The following is a 21,509-nucleotide window of genomic DNA, read 5'->3' on the forward strand; positions in this document are numbered from 1 at the left end:
CTCAATAAACAGCAAATCCACCTTTCTGGCTGCTACATTAAAGTAAAAAAAAAAAAAAATGGCATCTCTCTCTTACATCATATATCTTGAAAATTACTATAATCTGATTAGCTTTACCTCAAAATCGATCCTGAATTTGACCTTGCATCCTCTGGTAATACTACCTGGCAGAGTTTCCATGATTGCAGGTATACACTATGGCCAAGAGCCATATGACACCTGGCTCTTCTCCTTCTATACTTTTCTCCCTACAGTCTATTCTCAATACAGCATCAAGAATAATATTGGTAAAATAACCAAAAAAGGTCATATCATGCCTCTACTCAAAACCCTTAAATGTCATCCCATCTTGCTCACTTTTCTTTTTGAGTCTTGCTCTATCTCAAAAAATGACATCTCTCTCTTACATCATAAGAGATGCCTCCTGCCAGCATGAGGCAGGAGTGCAGTGGCACGATCTCAGCTCACTGCAACCTCCAACTCCTGGGTTCGAGCAATTCTCCTGCCTCAGGCTCCCGAGTAGCTAGGACTACAGGCACGCGCCACCATGCCCAGCTAATTTTTGTATTTTAGTAGAGATCGAGTTCCACCATGTTGGCCAGGATGGTCTTGATCTCTTGACCTTGTAATACACCCAGCTTGGCCTCCCAAAGTGCTGGGATTATAGGTGTGAGCTACTGCACCCGGCCCTTGCTCACTTTTATTAGTCAAAGTTGTTAAAATGATTTTTAAGTCCCTACAGGATCTGGCTCCCTCTTGTCTTTTTTACTTCTCCCTCCATCCCTCTTCCCAGTGCTCTCTCTGGGCCAGCCATATTGTTTTCATTGCTAGTCCATGAAGAAAAGAATATTAGCAAGAATACAGGTTGAAGAACATAGCAGAAGGGAATCTCATCCTCATCACCTTTCTTGCAATCCCCCATTTCCTCACATCTTTAGAAGATCACAAAAAGATTTTTAAAATTTCAACAGTATAGCAGGAATAAAGTCAAACAGATGCCAACTTGTGAATCTTATTATACTGTATTCTTACATTCTTGGAAAACACTTCAAAATGAGATAAAGTAAAATGCTGGCCTCTTACAAGACTTATGAGCTATGGAAAAGTTGCTTAGTTCAATTCCATAAGCATAATTGAGTGCCTACTTGTGCTAGGTCACAGAGAAACAAAGAGGTATGACTGAGGTCACATCTCTAAGGTGCTCACATTATAAAGAAAGAAATAGATGGATAACAAAAAATTATACCATAATGTAGAAAGCATAATAATTGTAGAAGCACTGATGACCTCTCACTTTATTCTAAACCACATGTGTATGAGTATGAAAAAGAAGCTATTAGCATTTATGATCCTAAAAATGATTTGAAAATCTCTCAAAAGAAGTAAACATAAATTTACATATACTTCTTTTAAAGGATAAGAAAATAAGAACATTTTTAGTTTCAAAAATAACCTAAATCTGTACTTTCTTCTTTGTTTTCCTGGCTATCAATCTGTTGAAAATCTTCACCACTATAAAGATTTACTCATAGTTCTGAAAAGGGTCTCCCTCCTTTAGGTCCATCCTACAGACAATTCTCAGCTGTAGGATACTACTTAAGAATGAATCTCAGATAGAAAGCCAAAGTTCTCTATCTGACTTTCAAAGCCCTGTGTAAGCTGGTCTTGACTCTCTGAATCTCTGTTCACCTTTTTTTCCACTACTTAAAGACTCTACTCCAATCAGTGTCTTATCTCTGCTGTTCCCATCCAAATGTAAGCACCTTCTTGATTGTTAAAAATCCTGTATAAGACCTACCTTAAGGTCTTCTCAATGAAAACTTATCTAATTCCTTAAATCTATAATAATGATTCGTTCCACTCAGTTCCTCAATTCTCTAAAGTCTACTATGCTGTATATTACTTTTCTCTCTCCAGTTAAAACCTAAAGTTCATCACAACAGAAGCCATGTTGTATACTACTTGGAATTTCCCAACCTACGTAGCACAGGGTGGAGAACACTGACCAGAGGCAAAAATTTATCTTAATATCCTGCATTTTACTTGGACTATTCTTACAATAATTCAACATTTTAAAATATATCTAAATTTCTGATGTAGCAGGAATACCCTGGAAGATTACGCACACCAATTGAAATTGTACCATGAGCTGCTAACTCTTCCTGAATATCTGTTATCTATCTCTGAGAAACCAGAACAGATATGAAAAGTTATAGGACATCAATTTAAATCAATTAAACAACAGGGGTCTAAAAGATTAAGAAATGAGACTTTTACATCCCTAAATAAAAATAACAAGAAAGAAAAGGGTTATGGATTCATGCAACAACTATTTAATACATATATGCTCAATATCGGAAATGGCTATTAGACTCCAGGAAAACAAAGATGAACAAGTCATACATGGCCCTTGACATATATTCTAAAGAGGTAGGGAAAGAGAGAGAGAAAAAAAAAAGAGGATACATGGTAAGTGTTCTAAGGACAGAAACGGGTGTTAAAGAATCCTGGGTGAGTGGCACAGACCTATTTTAGGGAATAGGGAAGGTTTTTTTATTGAACATCTAAACTATAATCTGCAGTATGAAAAGCACACAGCTATGAAATAAAGCAATGGAAACAGAAAACAGCATATGCAAAAGATCTCAGGGCAAGATAAAGAATGAAGTATGTAAGAAAATGAAACAGGACCCAAGTAAGGAAAAATGACAAAAGATGCCATAGGAGAACCTGATAGAGGTGAGAGAATACCCAACTTTGTAGGGCATGGTAAGAAGTCTGGGTTATATCTTAACTGCAATACGAAGCAACTGACGTGTTTTAAGCAGGGAGTGACATGATCTAATTTAGGTTTTTAATAAGATGACTCTTGCTGCCATGTGGACAATGAATTGAGGTAACTGAGATCAGAGGATAACACTGAATGGCACCAGTAAGACTAGTTAGCATATCCTTACGTTACTCTACACAAAAAAAAAATGATGTGGTTCCATTTGTTGTGGCATATGAACAGACAAAAAGATTCAAGATATAACTTGGAAGTGGAATGGATAGGAAAGGGAGACACTAAGGATGAATCCCAAGTCTCAGCCTTGAACATCACAGTGAATGAAGGTGGGTGAGAGGTACACAGTTGTCTAAATTTAGGAAGCCGATGAAACAAGACATGTTAGGCTCCCCCACCCCATAAAATTCCTAAGTAGAGATGTGTAGGCAGTTGGATATGAGGCACCTTTAAAAAACAGAAAAAATAAAGTAAGAATGGTATAACAAAGCAGGTCAGCTAGACAAGCCTAAAAAAGAAGGCAGATCATCAGTGTGAAATAAATTTCATTATGTAGGCATCTGCACTGATATACTGGGGTTTAACGCAACTTGCAGATCACTAAGTTCCAAAGGAAAAAAGAAAGAATAAAATTTTACCACAAGGCTAGAAACTATTAGTCAAAATAAGCTTCACGATGCTTGAAAGTCTACAGCTTTCCCTTTAAAATTCAAACATCAAAAATGTGATCTTCACCTTCTGAATTGTGTTTTATCATTTTAAAGAACTTTCACGTCTTACTTTACTTGAGGTATTGATGAGTACACTTATCATCATTTTATAAATAAAGAAAATAAAACTGAGTGATGTTAGCTTAACATGGGGTGGCGTAAGATCAAAACCTAGGTGTTTTGGTCCCTAGGCTACTGTTTTATCTACCACACCTTCTTAATTCTTGATTTATATTTTTGTCAACTGCATTTGGCAATATAAATTTAAATAACTAGAAGAGAAAGTGACCTTTACATGGTACTATTTTTAATTTCTAAAAGTTAGATAATACTCAAAGCTTTAAGCCACTTGCCACAGAACTGCAATAATGCCTGAGACTTTTCATCAAAATAAAAACTACATTCAATACTATCACTCTTGAAAGCCCCTTGGGAAATAATGGCTTTTGGATTCTGCAAGTCAGCGTGACATGGCATGCAAAATTGCATCTCATGCTGAGCCAACCAGGAAAATATATGTCATCACTATGTGACATTCAGAATTTCATCTGGAAACTATAATCTTGTTCTGACTGCTAAAAGGGAGTGAAGAGACTGTAAAAAAAAAAAACAAAAAACAAGTTGGTTCAATTTTGCTGAATTCTTGCCAGTTTGTATAAAAACTAGAGTAACTTATACTTATTTCCAAAGAACTCTATATTTGAAAAAAGTTTACTTATTAACATTGTAATGTATTCTCAAAGAACTTTAAAATTAAGTGACATTATAGTTCAAATCACATATTATGATAATTCAAATTAATGGCTCTTTGGGAAAAAATTCTTTATAATGAAGCAGATGAAGTTGAAAAATAAATTGTGCTAAGCAGAACTGTATTGATCAAAACTATATAAACAAAAACATATCCTAATTCCTTTCCCTCAACTGAATAAACCCTGTTTAAAAAAATGAAAACAAAGCCTGTTATAAAGTCTGCAATCTGTCTCATCTCATGCAACTCATGTCTTTTCCTTCTAGACTTTTTCCTCTGTTCCCTAGTTCATGTAGCCAATACCTTCATAATGAATTTACCATCTTCCTATTGAAATAGTAATGTGTTTTAAACCTACTGTGATTAGTTGTAAAATAAAAAATTAGTAGATACGAACTGGAATAGCTGGAGTTATCCTCATGAGGCATGTTTCTGCTATTGCATTTTTTCTGCCATTTTATCTCATGCCCCAGAACACAGGGGTGAATACATGACTCAACTTAGGCTGCCACTAGGCCAATCATACTACAAAAACTTCCTGACCACAGTGACTGTGCAAGATGTAGGCACATGATCCAAGACAGTCAAGCAAAATTCTCTTCAATTACATTTTTTTTTTTTGAGACAGTCTTGCTCTGTGACCCAGGCTGGAGTGCAGTGGCACAATCTCAGCTTACTGCAACCTCCGCCTTCCGGGTTCAAGCAACTCTCCTGCCTCAGACTCCTGATTAGCTGAGACTACAGGCAGGCACCACCAGGCCAGATAATTTTTGTATTTTTAGTAGAGATGGGGTTTCACCATGTTGGCCAGGATGGTCCAAAACTCCTGGCCTCAGGTGATCTGCCTGCCTGCATCTCCCAAAGTGCTTCAATTACATTTTCAACAGGTACTGAATAAGACCTGTTTCTCTTTGACTATAGAGAATCAAGCATGTGAGTTCAGAGATACCCCAGCCATGTAAAAAACTGTGTCAAGAAATCTATGTTCAGTAAGAGAAAATTAAACCAACATGAAAAGACGGAGTCCTGATAGTGTGGAATCTCTGGTCTATCTTTGCCTGTACCATTTTGGTTATGGGATTCAATAAATAATCTGCCGCAACTTTTTTTTTTAACTGAAAATCATTTCAATGTAGTTTCTATCTCTTGCAATTGGAAAGTCCTTTCTAATTTAGGAATGTTTATTCACTAGTAAAGAAATCACCTTTTAATTTAGGAAAACCAGGCCAATAGGCTAGTAGTTGTATGTGCCCTAGCAACATCATTACATAGGCTGCATAGATCTCAAAATGCTTTAAGCATATCATGAGGCTTGTTTCCCCCTTTTCTCAGGCTTACGTCTTCAAGAACTGTTCAACTTCATTGCCTTCCTAGCTCACCTGGCTTTCAATCCTTCTATTAGCATATATTCACTGGTCATTATCCCATTGATATTCTCTGCCTGAGCTAGCAGATTTGGAGATGGTATTGATTTTTTTTTTTTACTTCTCTGATCAGGAGTAAAGATTTCTTTCACTATCTCAGCCAGTGCCTTTCTTAGTTTAAATTGGCTCCTTGGGACCTGCAGGACAGTTCTCTGGTGGCCTTGGACTACCCAGTTCTCCTCCTTTATTCACTTGTAGTTCTTAAGAAAAACTGTACAATGCAACTTAAGATAGGAAGGGACTGACCACAACAGCTCAAGTTCTGTTCCAGTCCTGAATAGAAACAGTACAGTGCAATGCTTTAGTGAGCAAGTCATATCACTGTGGAATATAAAACCCAGACAGAGATGTTTTCCAGGAACCCTCGGGCGTAGTTCAAGTGCAGCATGCACAGATGAGACACCATTTAATCTGAGCAGCTTTCTGGAATCTAGGGAACCAAATCACACTAAATCCTGGGCTTCTATTGTCCCTTGATGCCTATCTGTGACTACAGTCATAAATCTGCATCATACAACTCACTGCATGAGTGTGTTGTCTTACTGGACAAGTTGGTAATCACTGCACACCGAACCTGCTTCACAGGATGCTCTTATCTGAACCTTACATGAGAAGCCATCTCTACGTAATGCTAAACTTCCAAGTAACATTCTAACACAATAGCGTTCTCCAAAAAAATCTGGTGCAGAAAACTACCAGAACACCCATAGCAGTGAAAAATATGAGAATATCTACTTACACTTACTTTCATCTAAAATTAAGAAACACATATAATTTATTTTTATTTGTTTATTTATTTTGAGACAGAGTCTCGCTCTGTAGGCCAGGCTGGAGTACGGTCGTGGATCTTGGCTCACTGCAACCTCCACCTCTACAGTAGCTAAATCCTCCCCTCCTGAGCAGGATTATCCTGCCTCAGGAGTAGCTGGGACTATAGGCACATATCCTCATGCCCAGATAATTTTTGTATTTTTAGTAGAGATGGGTTTCCCCATATTGGCCAAGCTCATCTCGAACTCCTGACCTCAAGTGATCCACCCACCGTGGCCTTCCAAATGGCTGGGATTATAGGCAAGAGACACCGTGCCCAGCCACAGTTTATTAATATTTAGTAAAGCAGACCATCATTGGAGTCCTTCTGCATGACAGAAAGCCACAGATAACACTACATTAAGTATACGAAGGAAGAGGGACACTCAACAAGAAAGAACTGACAAGGGCTCTTTAATCCTTCATTTCTTTTCAGTTAACTGTGGCACATTACAATTTACTAGGCATAGTTAATCAGGTTTACAAATTTTACTATTTATTTTTAACTGAATTAATACTTATAAACTGTATATACACTTCACAAATATTCCTGTAAAACACACTTGAACATATGGATTAAAGACAAAACAAATTTATTTGAATTAAAAAAGGTAACACTACCCCATTAAATTGAAATAATTCATTTTTATGAGGAAGATAAAAATTTACTAGCCTTATGTCAGCCAAGCTTTGCAAAATAGATGGGACTGAAAAATAAATATCCTGAATACAGTCAATGATGCCCTTTTCACCTCTTCAATATGATGTATCTCAATGAGGCAGCTTTCCAATTATACCCGCCATTAAAAACAACAAATGGAATAAACTTAATTAAAAATTAAACTTAAGAGTTGCTATCATAACAAAGTATTAAATAAATATTTAAAAAGTAATATCACACAGGCTGGGCACAATGGCTCACACCTATAATACCAGCACTTTGGGATGCCAAGACGGACTGATCACCTGAGGTAAGGAGTTTGAGACCAGCCTGGCCAACACAGTCAAACCCTGTCTCTACTAAAAATACAAAAATCAGCTGGGTGTGGTGATGAGAGCTTGTAATCCCAGCTACTTAGGAGGCTGAGGCAGGAGAATTGCTTGAACCCGGGAGCAGAGGTTGTAATGAGCTGAGATTGAGCACTGCACTCCAGTCGGAGTGAAAGAGTGAGGCTCTGCCTCAAACAAAAAGAAAAGCAATACCATGCAATTCACCCACTGAAATATTATTGAAGTATTAAAATTCTATCTGAATAAGATTCAAATATTAATGAAATTAAAATAATCTTACATGCTTTATTACATAATATAGTGATACATATATTTAATGTATAAATCAATAACTACTATGGATGCTTGCTCAAAAAATTACTGATAGGAGTGCACTAAGAAAAATAACTGAAGACTATTATAAAGTTAACTATTTTTAAATAGTTTATGTTTTTTCTATTTGTTCTAATTTATTCCTTCTTAGTATTCAGTAATGCTCTTAATGAAAGGTTAGTCTGCCTCGGCTGTGCTGAAGGAAATCAGGAAACAATGTTTTGGGACAGGGGTAGGGGTTCTTGTTCCCCTACCCCCTTTTTGTTGTTTTGTTTCAGGTTTGGACCTGCATATTCAAAAGGGGAAGGGAGTGAGGTAGTGCTAACAGTACCAGAAGTCAAAGAACTCCAATAAGGTATAGAAGTAATTTCTCCACATTAAAATAGTTTACCTTCTAAAGCTTTCTCTTCTGAGAAAATTTAATGAAGTCTATGCTCTACCTTCAAAGTAAAAATAGAAAGCAAAACTTGATTAGAAGAAACCATACACAGATAAATCTGCTTTATAATCCTAGAGAAATAAAAAGTGAGCCAAAGAAGTATCAATAATTTTTTTAAAAATTGAATGTGGGATAATTGCTAGTCTCTTTTTTTGTCATTGTTGCTGTTCTATCTGGGTAAATAATTGCTAGTCTCTTGAGAAAAGGCTCCAAGAAGATAGGACATTATATCTATATTAAATATAGTACATTTAAAAATAAAAAATCAATAAACCTGGTTTGCTTAACAAACTGAATGCTTTCTTGGAATTAATCATCCAATACCATTTGAATGAACCCCTCCTCTCAGCCAGGGCATTTCCTGTATGAGAAAAATACTGATTTCCTGTATGAGAAAAATACGAGGCTTGTCTTGAGAAAAGTATATATTTTTTGATCTCTTAAAACAGTGTAAGAAAAACAATACTTGTCCCACCTAAATACTAGTTTATGGAAATAAAAATAACTAAGTCGATCTGTAATGATACAAAGTCTTATCTTTTTATCTTTATCTTAAAGAAGTGATTTTTCCTGAATGGTTAAGTCTCACATCTGTGCATGGATTTTATATCTTGCTTACTGTTATCTCACTGTAATAAATTATCCTGAGCCTTTGTGGTATCTCCAATTTTGTCTCCTTGTCTCTTTACATTTCTACTGCTATAGACACACCCCAGTGACTATATAGTCAAATTTCTCGAAAGATTGGTATACATAGGTTGTCCCTCCTTCAACTCATTCATTCCTTAAAAGTGAAGCTCTTCTGGCCAACTAACCTCAGACTAACAGCCTATTTTTCAGCCTCATTGTTCTTGATGACTCTACAGCATATCATGCATACCCACCTTCTTCTTGAAACTCTTTGCAATTATGTCACATATATACATGTAGCTTGTTGCTTACTTCTCATAATGATGCTTCTGAACTCCCTCCATTGGCTCCTTCCCCTCTTTCATAAGAGTTCCTTTGAATTTAATTTTGCACTCTCTTCTCATCCTGCTGTGCATGGTCTCCTGAGAAATCTTAACCATTCTGTGGCTTCCACTATGATCCATATGTTGATGACTCCCAAGTCTGTATCTCTTACTATGAAAAATCTAAGCAACACTAAACATTTTTTTAACCAGCTTTGTCTTGTGATATTCATACTAAAAGGAAAATACTTATATTTTCTTTTGTTTTCAAAAATTCGGCTTCTGACTTTCCATTTTAAGTTACTATGGTAGGGGCAACTAAATAATCTCTACTATCCACTCTCCCTTTCTTTTAGTTAGAATGCACAAGTCATAGTCAGGTACATGGCCTTTTATTTGTGAGACCTCTTATGTAGCTATATAGGACCACGTAACTAGCTTCTAAGCCAAGAGTATACAAACAAAATGGAGTGTGCAACTTCTGGGTAGTATTTAATGAGACAGAAAGCACATTTCTGCTCACTGAAATGCAGACTTGATTAACTGCTGAAGGAGCCATCAAGAACCATGAGGCAAGGATGGCAATGAAGGCCACTCAAATCAGAATAAAAAACTTCCTGATCTTGAAAGATCATAATAGTTTTAGGATGCCTATTAAACTTTCAAATGAGAGACAAAATTTGATCTTGTTCAAAGCACTGTTATTTAGAGTAGTCTTTTTTTCTCAGCCAAACTAAGCCTAAACAATATAACCATAGTAGTAAATTTTGGCATAAATTTAAAATATTACATGTTGAAACAAGGTCAGCAAAAAAACGTAATTAGAAATATTATACTCAATAACTAAAGTTCATTTCTCCAAAAAAAGATTATTTAAAAAAAAGGAATAATCTAAAACGTTTTATTATCTGTAATATAAACAAAGTACTTTTTAAGATTTTACGATTTCCATATTTAATTCTCTTGGAGACCTACGCCTAAGAGACAGATTTTCCATATGCCTGACAAAAATGGAAACATCTGAAGGACCATATTTTTTTTTATTTTGGTAGAAGCATCAGCATTCTAGAATATATTTACAGATATATCAAGGACGAAAAAATTATACCAACAGTAGTGTTTCACTTTTGAGGCTTATCAAGGAACTTAACTATGCACCAGTGAAGTGGCACCCAAATAAAGAAAGGTGGAACCATCAATGTCATTATGAAACATCATCATAAAAGGTATTTCTCAGTAGTATCCATCTTGCTAACTCTGATGCAAAATCCTTCACTATCTTAGTGCTATGGGATTTGGCTGCAAATTTAGAGTAATTCCTTGGCAAAAAAAAACAAAGGCACTGAAGTTGGCTAGCTATATATTAGGTATTAGAGATGAAATAGTAGATAACTAAAATTCTATAGACTTGATTTGCAGGACTGGCTATGCCATGAAGGAAAGAAAGAAGGAAATATTCAGAGTGAAAGAAGGAAATAATCATCAAGTACCTATACTCTGCCAATTTCAACTTTTAAAAAGTTTCATTAAATATCTTTTTAACCTTGGAAAAGTTGCTTGACCTCTTTTTGACCCAACTGTCTTAATTATAAAATGAAGGGGTTACAGTACACCATTTATGCATATGTGGGGGGGGCGGGGTGTGCATCCAAATCATTTATCCACAGATATCCGCATGGTTCATTCCCTTGCCTGCTTCAAGTATCTGGTCAAATGTGAACTTTCAGTGAGCCCTACCCTCACAACCATAATTAAGTATCATCCCACAGTTCAAGAAGGCTCTGTAGATTTTTTTCCTTTATTCTCTTTTTGCTTCATTTTGGCATGTTTCTATCACTATGTCTTCAAGTTCATTTAACTCTTTTTCTTGCATGTGTATTACTTTACATCTAATTCCATTGAAATTTTGTTTCAGATAGTTTATTTTTCATCTCTAGAATTGGTGTGGCTCTTTTATATATTTCCCATTTCTCTCCTCAGTGTGTCCAACTTCTTGTAAATACTTGAACATAGTGATGATATCTGTTTTAGCCCCACTGCTGTTGCTACCATGGGCTCTTTTTCCTCATAGCTTCCTCTATCTCTGGAATTTTATTTATCTCTGCCTCCCTAAACTTTAGTTCCTGTCTCTATATTTAATATACCTGCTAATTCTATCATCTGTGTAATTTCATAGCCTATTTCTATTGGCTAGTTTTTCTTCTGGTCATAGTTTCTCACTTCTTTGCACATCTGGGAGTTTTTGACTGAATGTTTGGCAGTGTTATATTTAAATTGTATGTCTTGAACTTACTGTATTCCTTTTAATGATGTTGGGCTACAATAGTACTGTACTCCTTTCAATAGTAACAGTTACTTGCTATTTTGTTTCCTTCAGAGGCTGATTTACAAGCTTGCTTAAGGTGAGTCTAGGGTAGCCTTTAATCTATAGATAGTTTAGTCCACTTTTGAGGCATAGTCCTTCTGGCCTCTACTGAACATCCTAAATAACCACTGAGAATAATATACGATGGACAGTAGGAACTTAATGCCTTCCAGCCCTGTGTAAGAGTGGGAATCATTAAGATCACAACTCCTAGGTTATTCTTTGCCAAACCCTGGGAGGTCTCATCTCATGCATTCATGTCTTGTTATTCAGCAAATTCTCAAGAAGAACTCTACTGCTGCGAACAGAGGCTCTTTTTCTGAAGAGCTTCCTCCATCTCTGGAATTTTATTTCTCTCTGCCTCCCTAAACTTCAGTTCCTGTCTCTATAACTCAGAAAGACTGCTGGAGCTCAGTTTGAGATGTCCTATCCTGCTCTGTATTCTAAAATGTGCCTTGAGACAGAAATCTAGGAAAATCCTAGGGCTCACCTTTGTTTCCTTTCTATGAGGAATCACACTCCTGCACTGACTGTTGTCCAATGTCCAGAAACAGGAGAATTTTCCCCACATATTTTGCCCAGTTTGTTAGTAGTTTACAGTAGGAATATAAATCTAAACCCTGTTACTCTATCATGACCAGAAGCTAAAAGTTCTATACTTTGAATTTATAGCATTATCTACTACATCTATATCATTATCACATGTCATTTATTATCTCAGCAATATTCAAGGAGTCTAAAAAGACTTCTATTATTTTAACTCTGTACTTATTATGTTGACTTGAAAAGTCATATATAAACATATAAGATAAAAACGGTTTATATCTTTTAGATAAGTATCATTTATGGAGTATTCTGCTTTTTAAGTTTTCATCTCCATTACAGACATTTTCATCAAGAATTCCAAATTAAGGTTTATAAATTTCAAAACCTAGGGTAAACAGATGTCATAGCTCTTAGGGGTTTCATTGTTTGGAAGGATATACAGATTCTCTGGAAGATTATTTACAATGCTATGATAATAAATTAACTTCATGTGGAACAGTAACTTTTTATTCTGGCTTAGTATGCCTTTACGTGACTGTATCATTAAAATAGTGGCATTCTGCTGTCAACGCATTTCCAGCCATCAAGCGCATGTCCCCCTGCAGCCAGCCACTTAGCATTGACTAACTCAGTTTGGAAGAGGAAAAGGTCTGCTTATCACTGAATAATTGAAAAGCAAAATCAAACCATGGGCAGTATCAGCAGGTCTTAGTATTTCTGTGCCAAAACCACTATATAACTTGTTGAGGATGAACTTAAAATCAACATTGGACCATAGGCTGCGAGGATAAAAATTTAAAAAATAATTTTACTAAGAACTTAGGCATAAACAACACTAACGTTTCTCCACTGTAACATGCAGTTAAAAAATACAGTGTGCATTTTACGACAATGTGATTATACCTAATGCTACTGATTTATATCTAATGCTACTGAAAATGGCTAAGACGGTTAAAAAAATAAAACCAACAACCAAAAAAGGTAGGCAGATGTGCAAAAGACTATGAATATCTTAACAAACTCATTACAATTCATGATGCAATATAAATAATAATTAAAACAGTGATAACTAAATTTAGATGTATACATTCTAAGAAATTATAAAATATAATTTTAATCTAAAAAAGAAGACCATATCCTTTTTAGACTGTATCCCTTAAAAATAAAACGAAGTATTAAAATATTATTCTAAGTAAAGAAAATGTTTAGCACAGAGTATTCTCGAAAAAAGAGAGAGTACCACTGCCAAGTTCCCCAGAGAATTAAAAAATAGTGGGCACCCAAGGGGGAAGAAATAGAATTCATAAACAATAAATGTTACACTCTCAAGGCCTTTTACCTTCTATAAATGCTCACAGTCACCAAACGGCAATCACAAGCATTAGCTGGATGTCTATTAATTTTTATGAAAGCTTAAGTAAGAATATGTATCTGGTGAAATACACATGTCCTTATCTGTAAGAAGACTATCTATAGGATATTTGAGGGTTCTAAAGATGGGGGAACACCAAAGACAGAATACACAATTATCCTTTATTCTAAAGGAAAGAACCATAGTTCATATTAATAATTTAAAATAAAAAACAATGTTATGTTTTCATAGTTTATAAAGTAATAATTAATGAGAAATTAGGTTTTCAACTTTTGTTATTTATTTTCCCTCACTAAAAATTATGAATTTCTTATAAAAACTTAAAGTATAATAAAGCAAAATAATTCTGAGATCAACTGATATTATTTATGAATTGATAAGTGATTGGTATGAGTTTACATATAAACTTTTCCAAGCATATGCAGATGCATTTTATAATCTGTAATCACATATTCTATATAGTTTTATATCATCTATTTTCATTTATATTATAAGCATTTTCTGTTACTATTAATTATCCTTAACCATTATTTTAAATATGTGGTTTATATGCATGTAAGGTAATTCTTACCATTTATTTTCACTAATAGACATTTCTTAACTAAAAAGTTATGTTTATAAATCTTTATGTAAATTACCAGCTCAATTATAAACCTTTATGTAAAACCTAAAGTCTTAAACTTAACATGGCATTTAAAGGAAAGAATATTTAATTTTATATCAAAACTCAACATAAATTATATAATTTTTCATGATACAAAATGAGACACAGGCATTTTTGTCAATTGATAAAATCTCAACAAAGTAGAAGGTTTGTGGTTATGGACAAGCAGAAGTCTAATGATTCCACAAAATAAACATAATTGATGTCATATTTAGGAAAAATAATAAAGCACAAAATAATACTTATGTATAAAATATGACAAAAATTTATTTCAGCATTTTGGTTGTTAAATATGATTTAAAATACAACAAATGCTAATTTGAATTTCCTCATATATATGATCATATTTTAAATTCTTTAAGTGTAGGAATCATCTTATTAATATTTCTGCCTTTAATTTCACTTAAAATAGTCTTGCCCATAAAAGACTTGATAAGTGCTTCTGATTTACTGAAACTATAAAACCTTTTTCAATATGGTTGGGAATCTCTGAGTTGTAAGAAATAAAGTTGAAGAAAAGATAGAAAATTATCCAAGGAAAGTGGCCAATTATCTTAAAAACTAGAGGCTAAGGAGAAAAAAAAAATCACAAAATGAAATCAGAAAGTTCTTTTTTTATTATATATTGACAAATTATATATGTAAAATTCTTTTTTACTACACAAAACAAAATCAAATAATTTTATAGAAGAATAGTTATACTTTATATTTGCATAGATGATCTAGCTGGGAATATGAGAGAAAGAGGAGGAAAGATGATTAAGATGCACTGTGGTTTTCAAGAATTCACTTAAAGAAGGGACATACTATTGAGAGACAATTCTCTATGAGTCTCTTAAGTAGAGGCAGTGAGTGTGTTTGTTCACTACTGTGTTTTTAAGGATGTTTGCATAGTGAATAGCCTCAAAAGGCAGAAATATGATCCTGCATCTGAGCAAAAGGCAAGTTTCCTTACACCCTCGCAAAGGAGACACAGCGCCTCCCTCTGGAGAAAAGGGCAGGCATGCTTTCTACCCATTATAAAAGGTTCAGGTTCCCTAAATTCAGAATTCCTCACCCTCTTCATGCCATCTATGGGAGCTGAGCTCAGGGCACTAACACAAGGAAATGCTAATACTGTGACTAATGCTGTGGATAATAAAGTTCTTTGTCTTGACATGAGGAGTTTCATGTCTTTGGTCAGCATCCATGAAATTGTAAATGGTAACTTAATAGGTTAAAAGTGGAGTAAAATCATAATCCATTACAGTACTTGACACATACCTGTTACTGTTTTTGTTTTTAAAGGGCTGCTGGCATATTCAGAGGCCTGATATGACTGTTGCTTTGCCAAGGGTGCACTTCCAATAGACACCTCATCCTCTTTCCTTCTACAAACTGGCATAACAAGAGGAACAGCTACCACAGGTTGCTGGAAAGAGCCAGAATGAAAAACTGAATTAGTCACTATTTCTTAAGCAGCAAAGATTAAACAGGGCAAAACTGAGGACAGTCCTTTAGAAGTTGGGGCTGAGACGTCATTATTTTAAATCAATCAATCTCTCCCTCTCTCCAGTCACCTCTCCCTGCACCCCACCCTTTATTTCTCTCTCTTTTTCTCTCTCTCTCTCTCTCACACACGCACACACGCACGCGCGCACACACACACACAAACACACACCAATGTTTATCCACTTAAATTTTAAATTAAAATTCTAAGTAAAAACCAAAGAGCCTGTAAGTACCCAGAAACCGTTTTAGTAAGAAGTATTAAACTAATATGGAAACAGCAAGTTAAAATTAAAATTCACTTTGAAAATTATGATTTCAAAAAATGGAAAAGAATGCTTATAAAGTTATGCTTATAAAATATTTTTAGAAACATACTTTTATGAACTGATTATGTACATGTTTAATATGAATAGTCAAACTTTTTTGAAGAATACTGAAAATCTCTGTATTTTGTCACACAAAAGATATCCATAGCATATTCGGAAGGCACAGAAAAACATAGTTAGAGAAAGCTGAAAAATATTATGATCGTCTATTGAATGCATGAGGACTGAGCTAGACAATAAAGCAGCTGTTTCATCTTTATTCACTTAAATAAAATCTGATGTTACTGCTGATGATGCCCAATACAATTCTGTCATGTTATTGGCAAAAAAAGGCACTTTTAAGTTTGCCATAGGATCACAAAGATCAATGCTGAAGTGGTTGGAAAACAATCACCAAATGTTGGGCTTTAGCCACAATTTTAGAAGAAAATTGTAGCTTGGGAAATAACAGATGATAACTGTAACACAGCTGTATCAGATGGTGAATCTGGTGGTGGTTGGTCAGGCTGCAGTGTATTCTAATGTTATCTTCAATACCCCAACCAAAGTTTTATAGATCCAACCTTAAGCCTCACCTAACGTACAATACTAATTTAAATTATGAAAAAGTATTTCAATGAAAACATGTTTATTATATGGCTATATAATAAAATCATGTTCTGACAGCGAAAAGGTCATATTATTTTACAAGTTGCTAGTCAGGCTGAGTTAATAAAAGGACAAGAAATTCAAAAATTAGAGAAAGAAAAGATTAAATAAATTGTCAGAAGCATTACAACATAGAGAATACCTGCTTTCATATCCAGTATTTAGTCAAACTGATGATACACAAATCTAAATTAGAAATCATTTTTAAGGCTTAGATGAGAAATGCTCCACATGCTGTTAAGCTGTGATGCATTTAACTTTCTTCATCTAAAAATTAATGAGGGGTAGAGATATTTACTAGAAAACCTCTTTATGCTCTAATATTTAGTGACTCCATAATCCCTTGAATTTCTGTCCATTTATATACCTGGAATACAATCCAAACTCTAAAAACTTACAACCAAGTTCAGGATTAAAATTAATATACAGCTGTCCCTTGAACAACATGAGTTAGAACCCCATGAGTTCACTTACATGTGGATTTTCTTCCACATCTGCCACTTCTGAGACAGCAAGACAAAGCCCTCCTCCTCTTCCTCCTCAGCCTACTATTCAACATGAAGACCTTCAGGAATAATCTACTTTCGTCCTATATAGTATTTTCTCTTCCTTGTGACTTTCTCAATAACATTTTCTTTTCTCTAGTTTATTGTAAGAGTATCATATATAATACGTATAATATATACAATAGGTGTTCATTAACTATTTGTTATTGTTAAGGCTTCTGATCAACAGTAGGCTATTAGTTAACTCTGGAGGAAGTCGAAAGTTATACATAAGTTTTTGACCAACCTGGGAGCTGGTGTCCCTAGCCTTGGTGTTGTTCTAGGGTCAACTATGTAATAAGTAACTAGAGAAAATTTATGTGCTATACAGTGTGAATTCAATCTGAATTCAAGCATAATAGCTGAAAGATGCAACTAATGAAAGCACAAAGTTTTATAGATCCAATAAATTTTCACAGTACTGGCAATACTAAACAACAAACAAAAAACCTTTGGATAGCTAAAACTCTGGGTGTATTTTCTTTTCTTTCTCTTTTTTTTAAGATGGTATCTCACTCGGTCACCCAGACTGGAGTATAGTAGTCTGGTCTTGGCCCACTGAAACTTCTGTGCCCTCCCCCAAGGTTCAAGCGATTCTCCTGCCTCAGCCTCCCAAGTAACTAGGATTACAGGCACTTGCCTCCACACACGGCTAATTCTTCTATTTTTAGTAGAAACGGTGTTTCACCATCTTGGCCAGGCCGGTCTTGAACTCCTGACTTTGTGGTCTACCTGCCTTGTCCTCCCAAAGTGGTGGGATTATAGGCGTGAGCCCCTGTGCCCAGCCAACTCTGGGTGTATTTTCACACAGCCAAGAATTAAAAGGTCAAGCCCTAGCAAAACCACTTTCTAACACAAGAGTAAGGCTCTTGTATGCCTTGTACACACCTGTATACAAAGTACCTATATTTGTTGAATGACAGCTAATAAAGGTGCTGCATGTCAGGGATTAAGTGATACCAGATAAGAAGTAAGACCAGTAATTTTCTCCACTATTCTAGAAATATGACTACCTTTGTCAAAAACATCAAAATAAGCAGTATTTATTTATTTATTATTTATTAGTTTACTTATTTCTGAGACAGAGTCTTGCTCTATCGCCCAGGCTGGAGTGCAGTGGCGTGATCTTGGCTCACTGTAACCTCTGCCTCCCAGGTTCAAGTGATTCTCCTGCCTCAGCCTCCCAAGTAGCTGGGACTATAGGCATCTGCCACCACACCCCACTAATTTTTGTATTTTTAGTAGAGATGGGGTTTCACCATATTGGCCAGGCTGGTCTCAAACTCCTGACCTTGTGATCCACCCACCTCAGCCTCCCAAAGTGCTAGAATTACAGGTGTGAGTCACCGTGCCTGGCCCAGCAGTATTTATTTTTAACAACGTTCTATTATCCTGCTTATATTCTTTTACCTTCTGGTACTGCAGCTCTCCTAAAATTTCAGTTGCACTCTAGCCCCAGAGCTGTTCTACCTTAAGCCCAAAAATGTCCCATGATCCCTAAATACCTAAAGCTTTTCATAGCTGCATCCTATAAAAGGTAACCATCTTAAACTAATTATTATTTTTTATTTATTTATTGCATTTTAGGTTTTGGGATACATGTGAAGAACATGCAAGATGGTTGCTTAGCTATACACATGGCAGTGTAATTTGCTGTCTTCCTCCCCTTCACCTATATCTGGCATTTCTCCCCATGCTCTCTCTCCCCAACTCCCCACCCCCCACTGTCCCCCCCATGTCCCCCCAACACACCCCAGTGTGTAGTGCTCCCCTCGTTGTGTCCATGTGTTCTCATTGTTCAACACCCACCTATGAGTGAGAACATGCGGTGTTTGTTTTTCTGTTCTTGTGTCAGTTTGCTGAGAATGATGGTTTTCAGGTTCATCCATGTCTCTACAAAGGACACAAACTCATCGTTTTGATGGCTGCATAATATTCCATGGTGTATATCTGCCACATTTTCCCTGTACAGTCTATCATCAATGGGCATTTGGGTTGATTCCAGGTCTTTGCTATTGTAAACAGTCCTGCAATGAACATTTGTGTGCATGTGTCCTTATAGTAGAATGATTTATAGTCCTTTGGATATATACCCAGTAATGGGATTGCTGGGTCAAATGGAATTTCTATTTCTACGTCCTTGAGGAATCGCCACACTGTCTTCCACAATGGTTGAACTAATTTACACTCCCACCAACAGTGTAAAAGTGTTCCTATTTCTCCACATCCTCTCCAGCAACTGTTGTCTTCTGATTTTTTAATGATCGCCATTCTAACTGGCATGAGATGGTATCTCAAGGTAGTTTTGATTTGCATTTCTCTAATGACTAGTGACGATGAGCATTTTTTCATATGTTTGTTGGCCTCATGTATGTCTTCTTTTGTAAAGTGTCTGTTCATATCCTTTGCCCACTTTTGAATGGGCTTGTTTAACTAGTTTCCATTTTATAAGCCATTGCATGGAAAGCGCCACTAGTGGTCAAAGAAACTTTATATTGGCATGCAAGTTCTCATGAAAAAATATGGAATAGAATTGTTTGAAAGGGGTAAAAGTATAATTCCTCAAGTTCTCATGCAAAATAAGGAATAGAATTGTTTGAAAGAGGTAAAATGAGAGACAAAGGAAATCTGGTACATTTGTTAAAAAAAGAACCAATCAAAAGACATATATAATTCTACTAAATAAGAAAAATATTTATTAAGAGAAAAAAATTGTAAAAATCTCTTACCTGTTGCATATGTCTACTTGTTCGTTTCTGAGGCTGATAGATGAGCCACGTATATAAGATTGGGTCAATATTAACTGCTAGTCCTTGTACACTGCAAAGAAGCACAACACCTAAAAGACAAGATTTTTAAATTGTTATATAATTCCTCATTAAAGAAAAACTAATAAGCTATTTATCACTTTACACCATGTAGGATAGCTATGATATAACTAACAAACAGTAACAAGTGTTGGAAAGGATATGGAAGAATGCAAATCTGATACATTGCTGGTAGGATTGTAAACTGGTGCAGCCACTTTGGAAAATGGTATGGCATAACTGGGTCATATTGTAACTATATGTCTTTTCAAGGAAATGTGGGCACCGAAAACTTATGCCCACACAAAAACTTGTATTCAAATGCTCATATCAGCAAAATTCTTAAGAGCCAAAAAGTGAAAGCAATATAAATTTCCAAGTTGATGGATAAATAAAATGTGGTGTTTCCATACAATGGAAAGGTATTCATCCATAAAAGGAAATGAAGTACTGATACATGCTACAGCACTGATGAATCTCGAAAACATAAGTGAAATCAGCCAGACCAATGTGTGTGTGTGTGTGTGTGTGTGTGTGTGTATTGGAATTCCACTTATATGAAATTGCCAGAAGAGACAAAAACAGAGAGACAAAAGTTGATTTGTGGTTACCAGGGCCTGTGGGAGGGGAAAGTAAAAATAACTGCTGAGAGTTATGTGGTTTTCCTGAGAGTGATGAAAATATTCTGAAATTGGAAAATAATTGTGCAGCCTGGTGAATATACTATAAACCACTGAATCACACAATATAAAATAATTGTATGTAAAGTGAATTAAATCTCATTAAAAGTGCATTCATCTATAAAATATAATAATAAGTTCAACTTTTTAGGGAAAGAACAATTTTTATATTGGGCCTGAAAATGAAATACTTTAGGGAAAATATTCCTAAATAACTTTTTCATTTATATTACAAAATTTATTCATGATTTGAAATAATTATAATCATTCAATAAATCATTGAAAAATTACAACTTTTAATGTTCAAAAGCAAAAAGAAAGAGCAGCCTAGATTAAATGCAGGCTAACATTCTGACATGAAACACAAAGCTGAAGTGTAACAAGTTGCAAGTCCAACTTACTAACTAACATATTTTTGACCCTTTCTGATGAAAAGTAATTCAAATAGAAATTACCTAAAGCAAATATACAATTCTCAGTTTATGTGAAGGTTATATACATCTGTAAATAAGTTTCTGTAATTGTACATATATTTTTAATACAAATATTATTAGCTCTGCTAGGATATATGGAATATGAAGGAAGGGATATTTGTCTATTTTGTTATCAGCTGTATATGTAGCATATAGAAAATATGCCCCAAATCAAGAAGTTCTTTGAAACTAATGAGAACACAGATCCAACATACCAGAATCTCTTGGACACAGCTAAGACAGTGTTAAGAGGAAAATCTATAGCACTAAACTCACTTCAAAAAGTTAGAATGATCTTAAATTAACAAACTAACATTACAAGTAAAAGAACTAGACAACCAAGAGCAAACCAACCCCAAAGGTAGCAAAAGACAAGAAGTATCCAAAATCAGAGCAG

General features: G+C 35.2%; 1 protein-coding gene across 27 annotated transcripts in view; it reads right to left on the reverse strand.

Moving 5' to 3' along the window:
- VPS13B (vacuolar protein sorting 13 homolog B) overlaps nt 1-21,509 on the reverse strand; it is an 822,207-nt gene that overhangs the window by 463,593 nt on the left and 337,105 nt on the right. For 26 of the 27 annotated variants that reach the window (XR_013528186.1, XR_013528187.1, XR_013528188.1 and 23 more), the window contains 2 exons: nt 19,882-19,991; nt 15,406-15,553 (listed from right to left, as the gene is read on the reverse strand). Coding sequence is in view for 16 of the 27 variants with exons in the window: in XM_017965662.4 (XP_017821151.4) it covers nt 15,406-15,553; nt 19,882-19,991 (258 nt within the window). In the remaining 11 variants the exon portion in view is untranslated. Of the gene's footprint in view, nt 1-8,194; nt 8,244-15,405; nt 15,554-19,881; nt 19,992-21,509 lie in introns of all 27 variants that reach the window. The other variant, XM_035277325.3, reaches the window with a different exon arrangement.

Source organism: Callithrix jacchus, chromosome 16 (assembly GCF_049354715.1).
Source record: "Callithrix jacchus isolate 240 chromosome 16, calJac240_pri, whole genome shotgun sequence".
NCBI classification, from domain to species: Eukaryota; Metazoa; Chordata; class Mammalia; order Primates; family Cebidae; genus Callithrix; species Callithrix jacchus.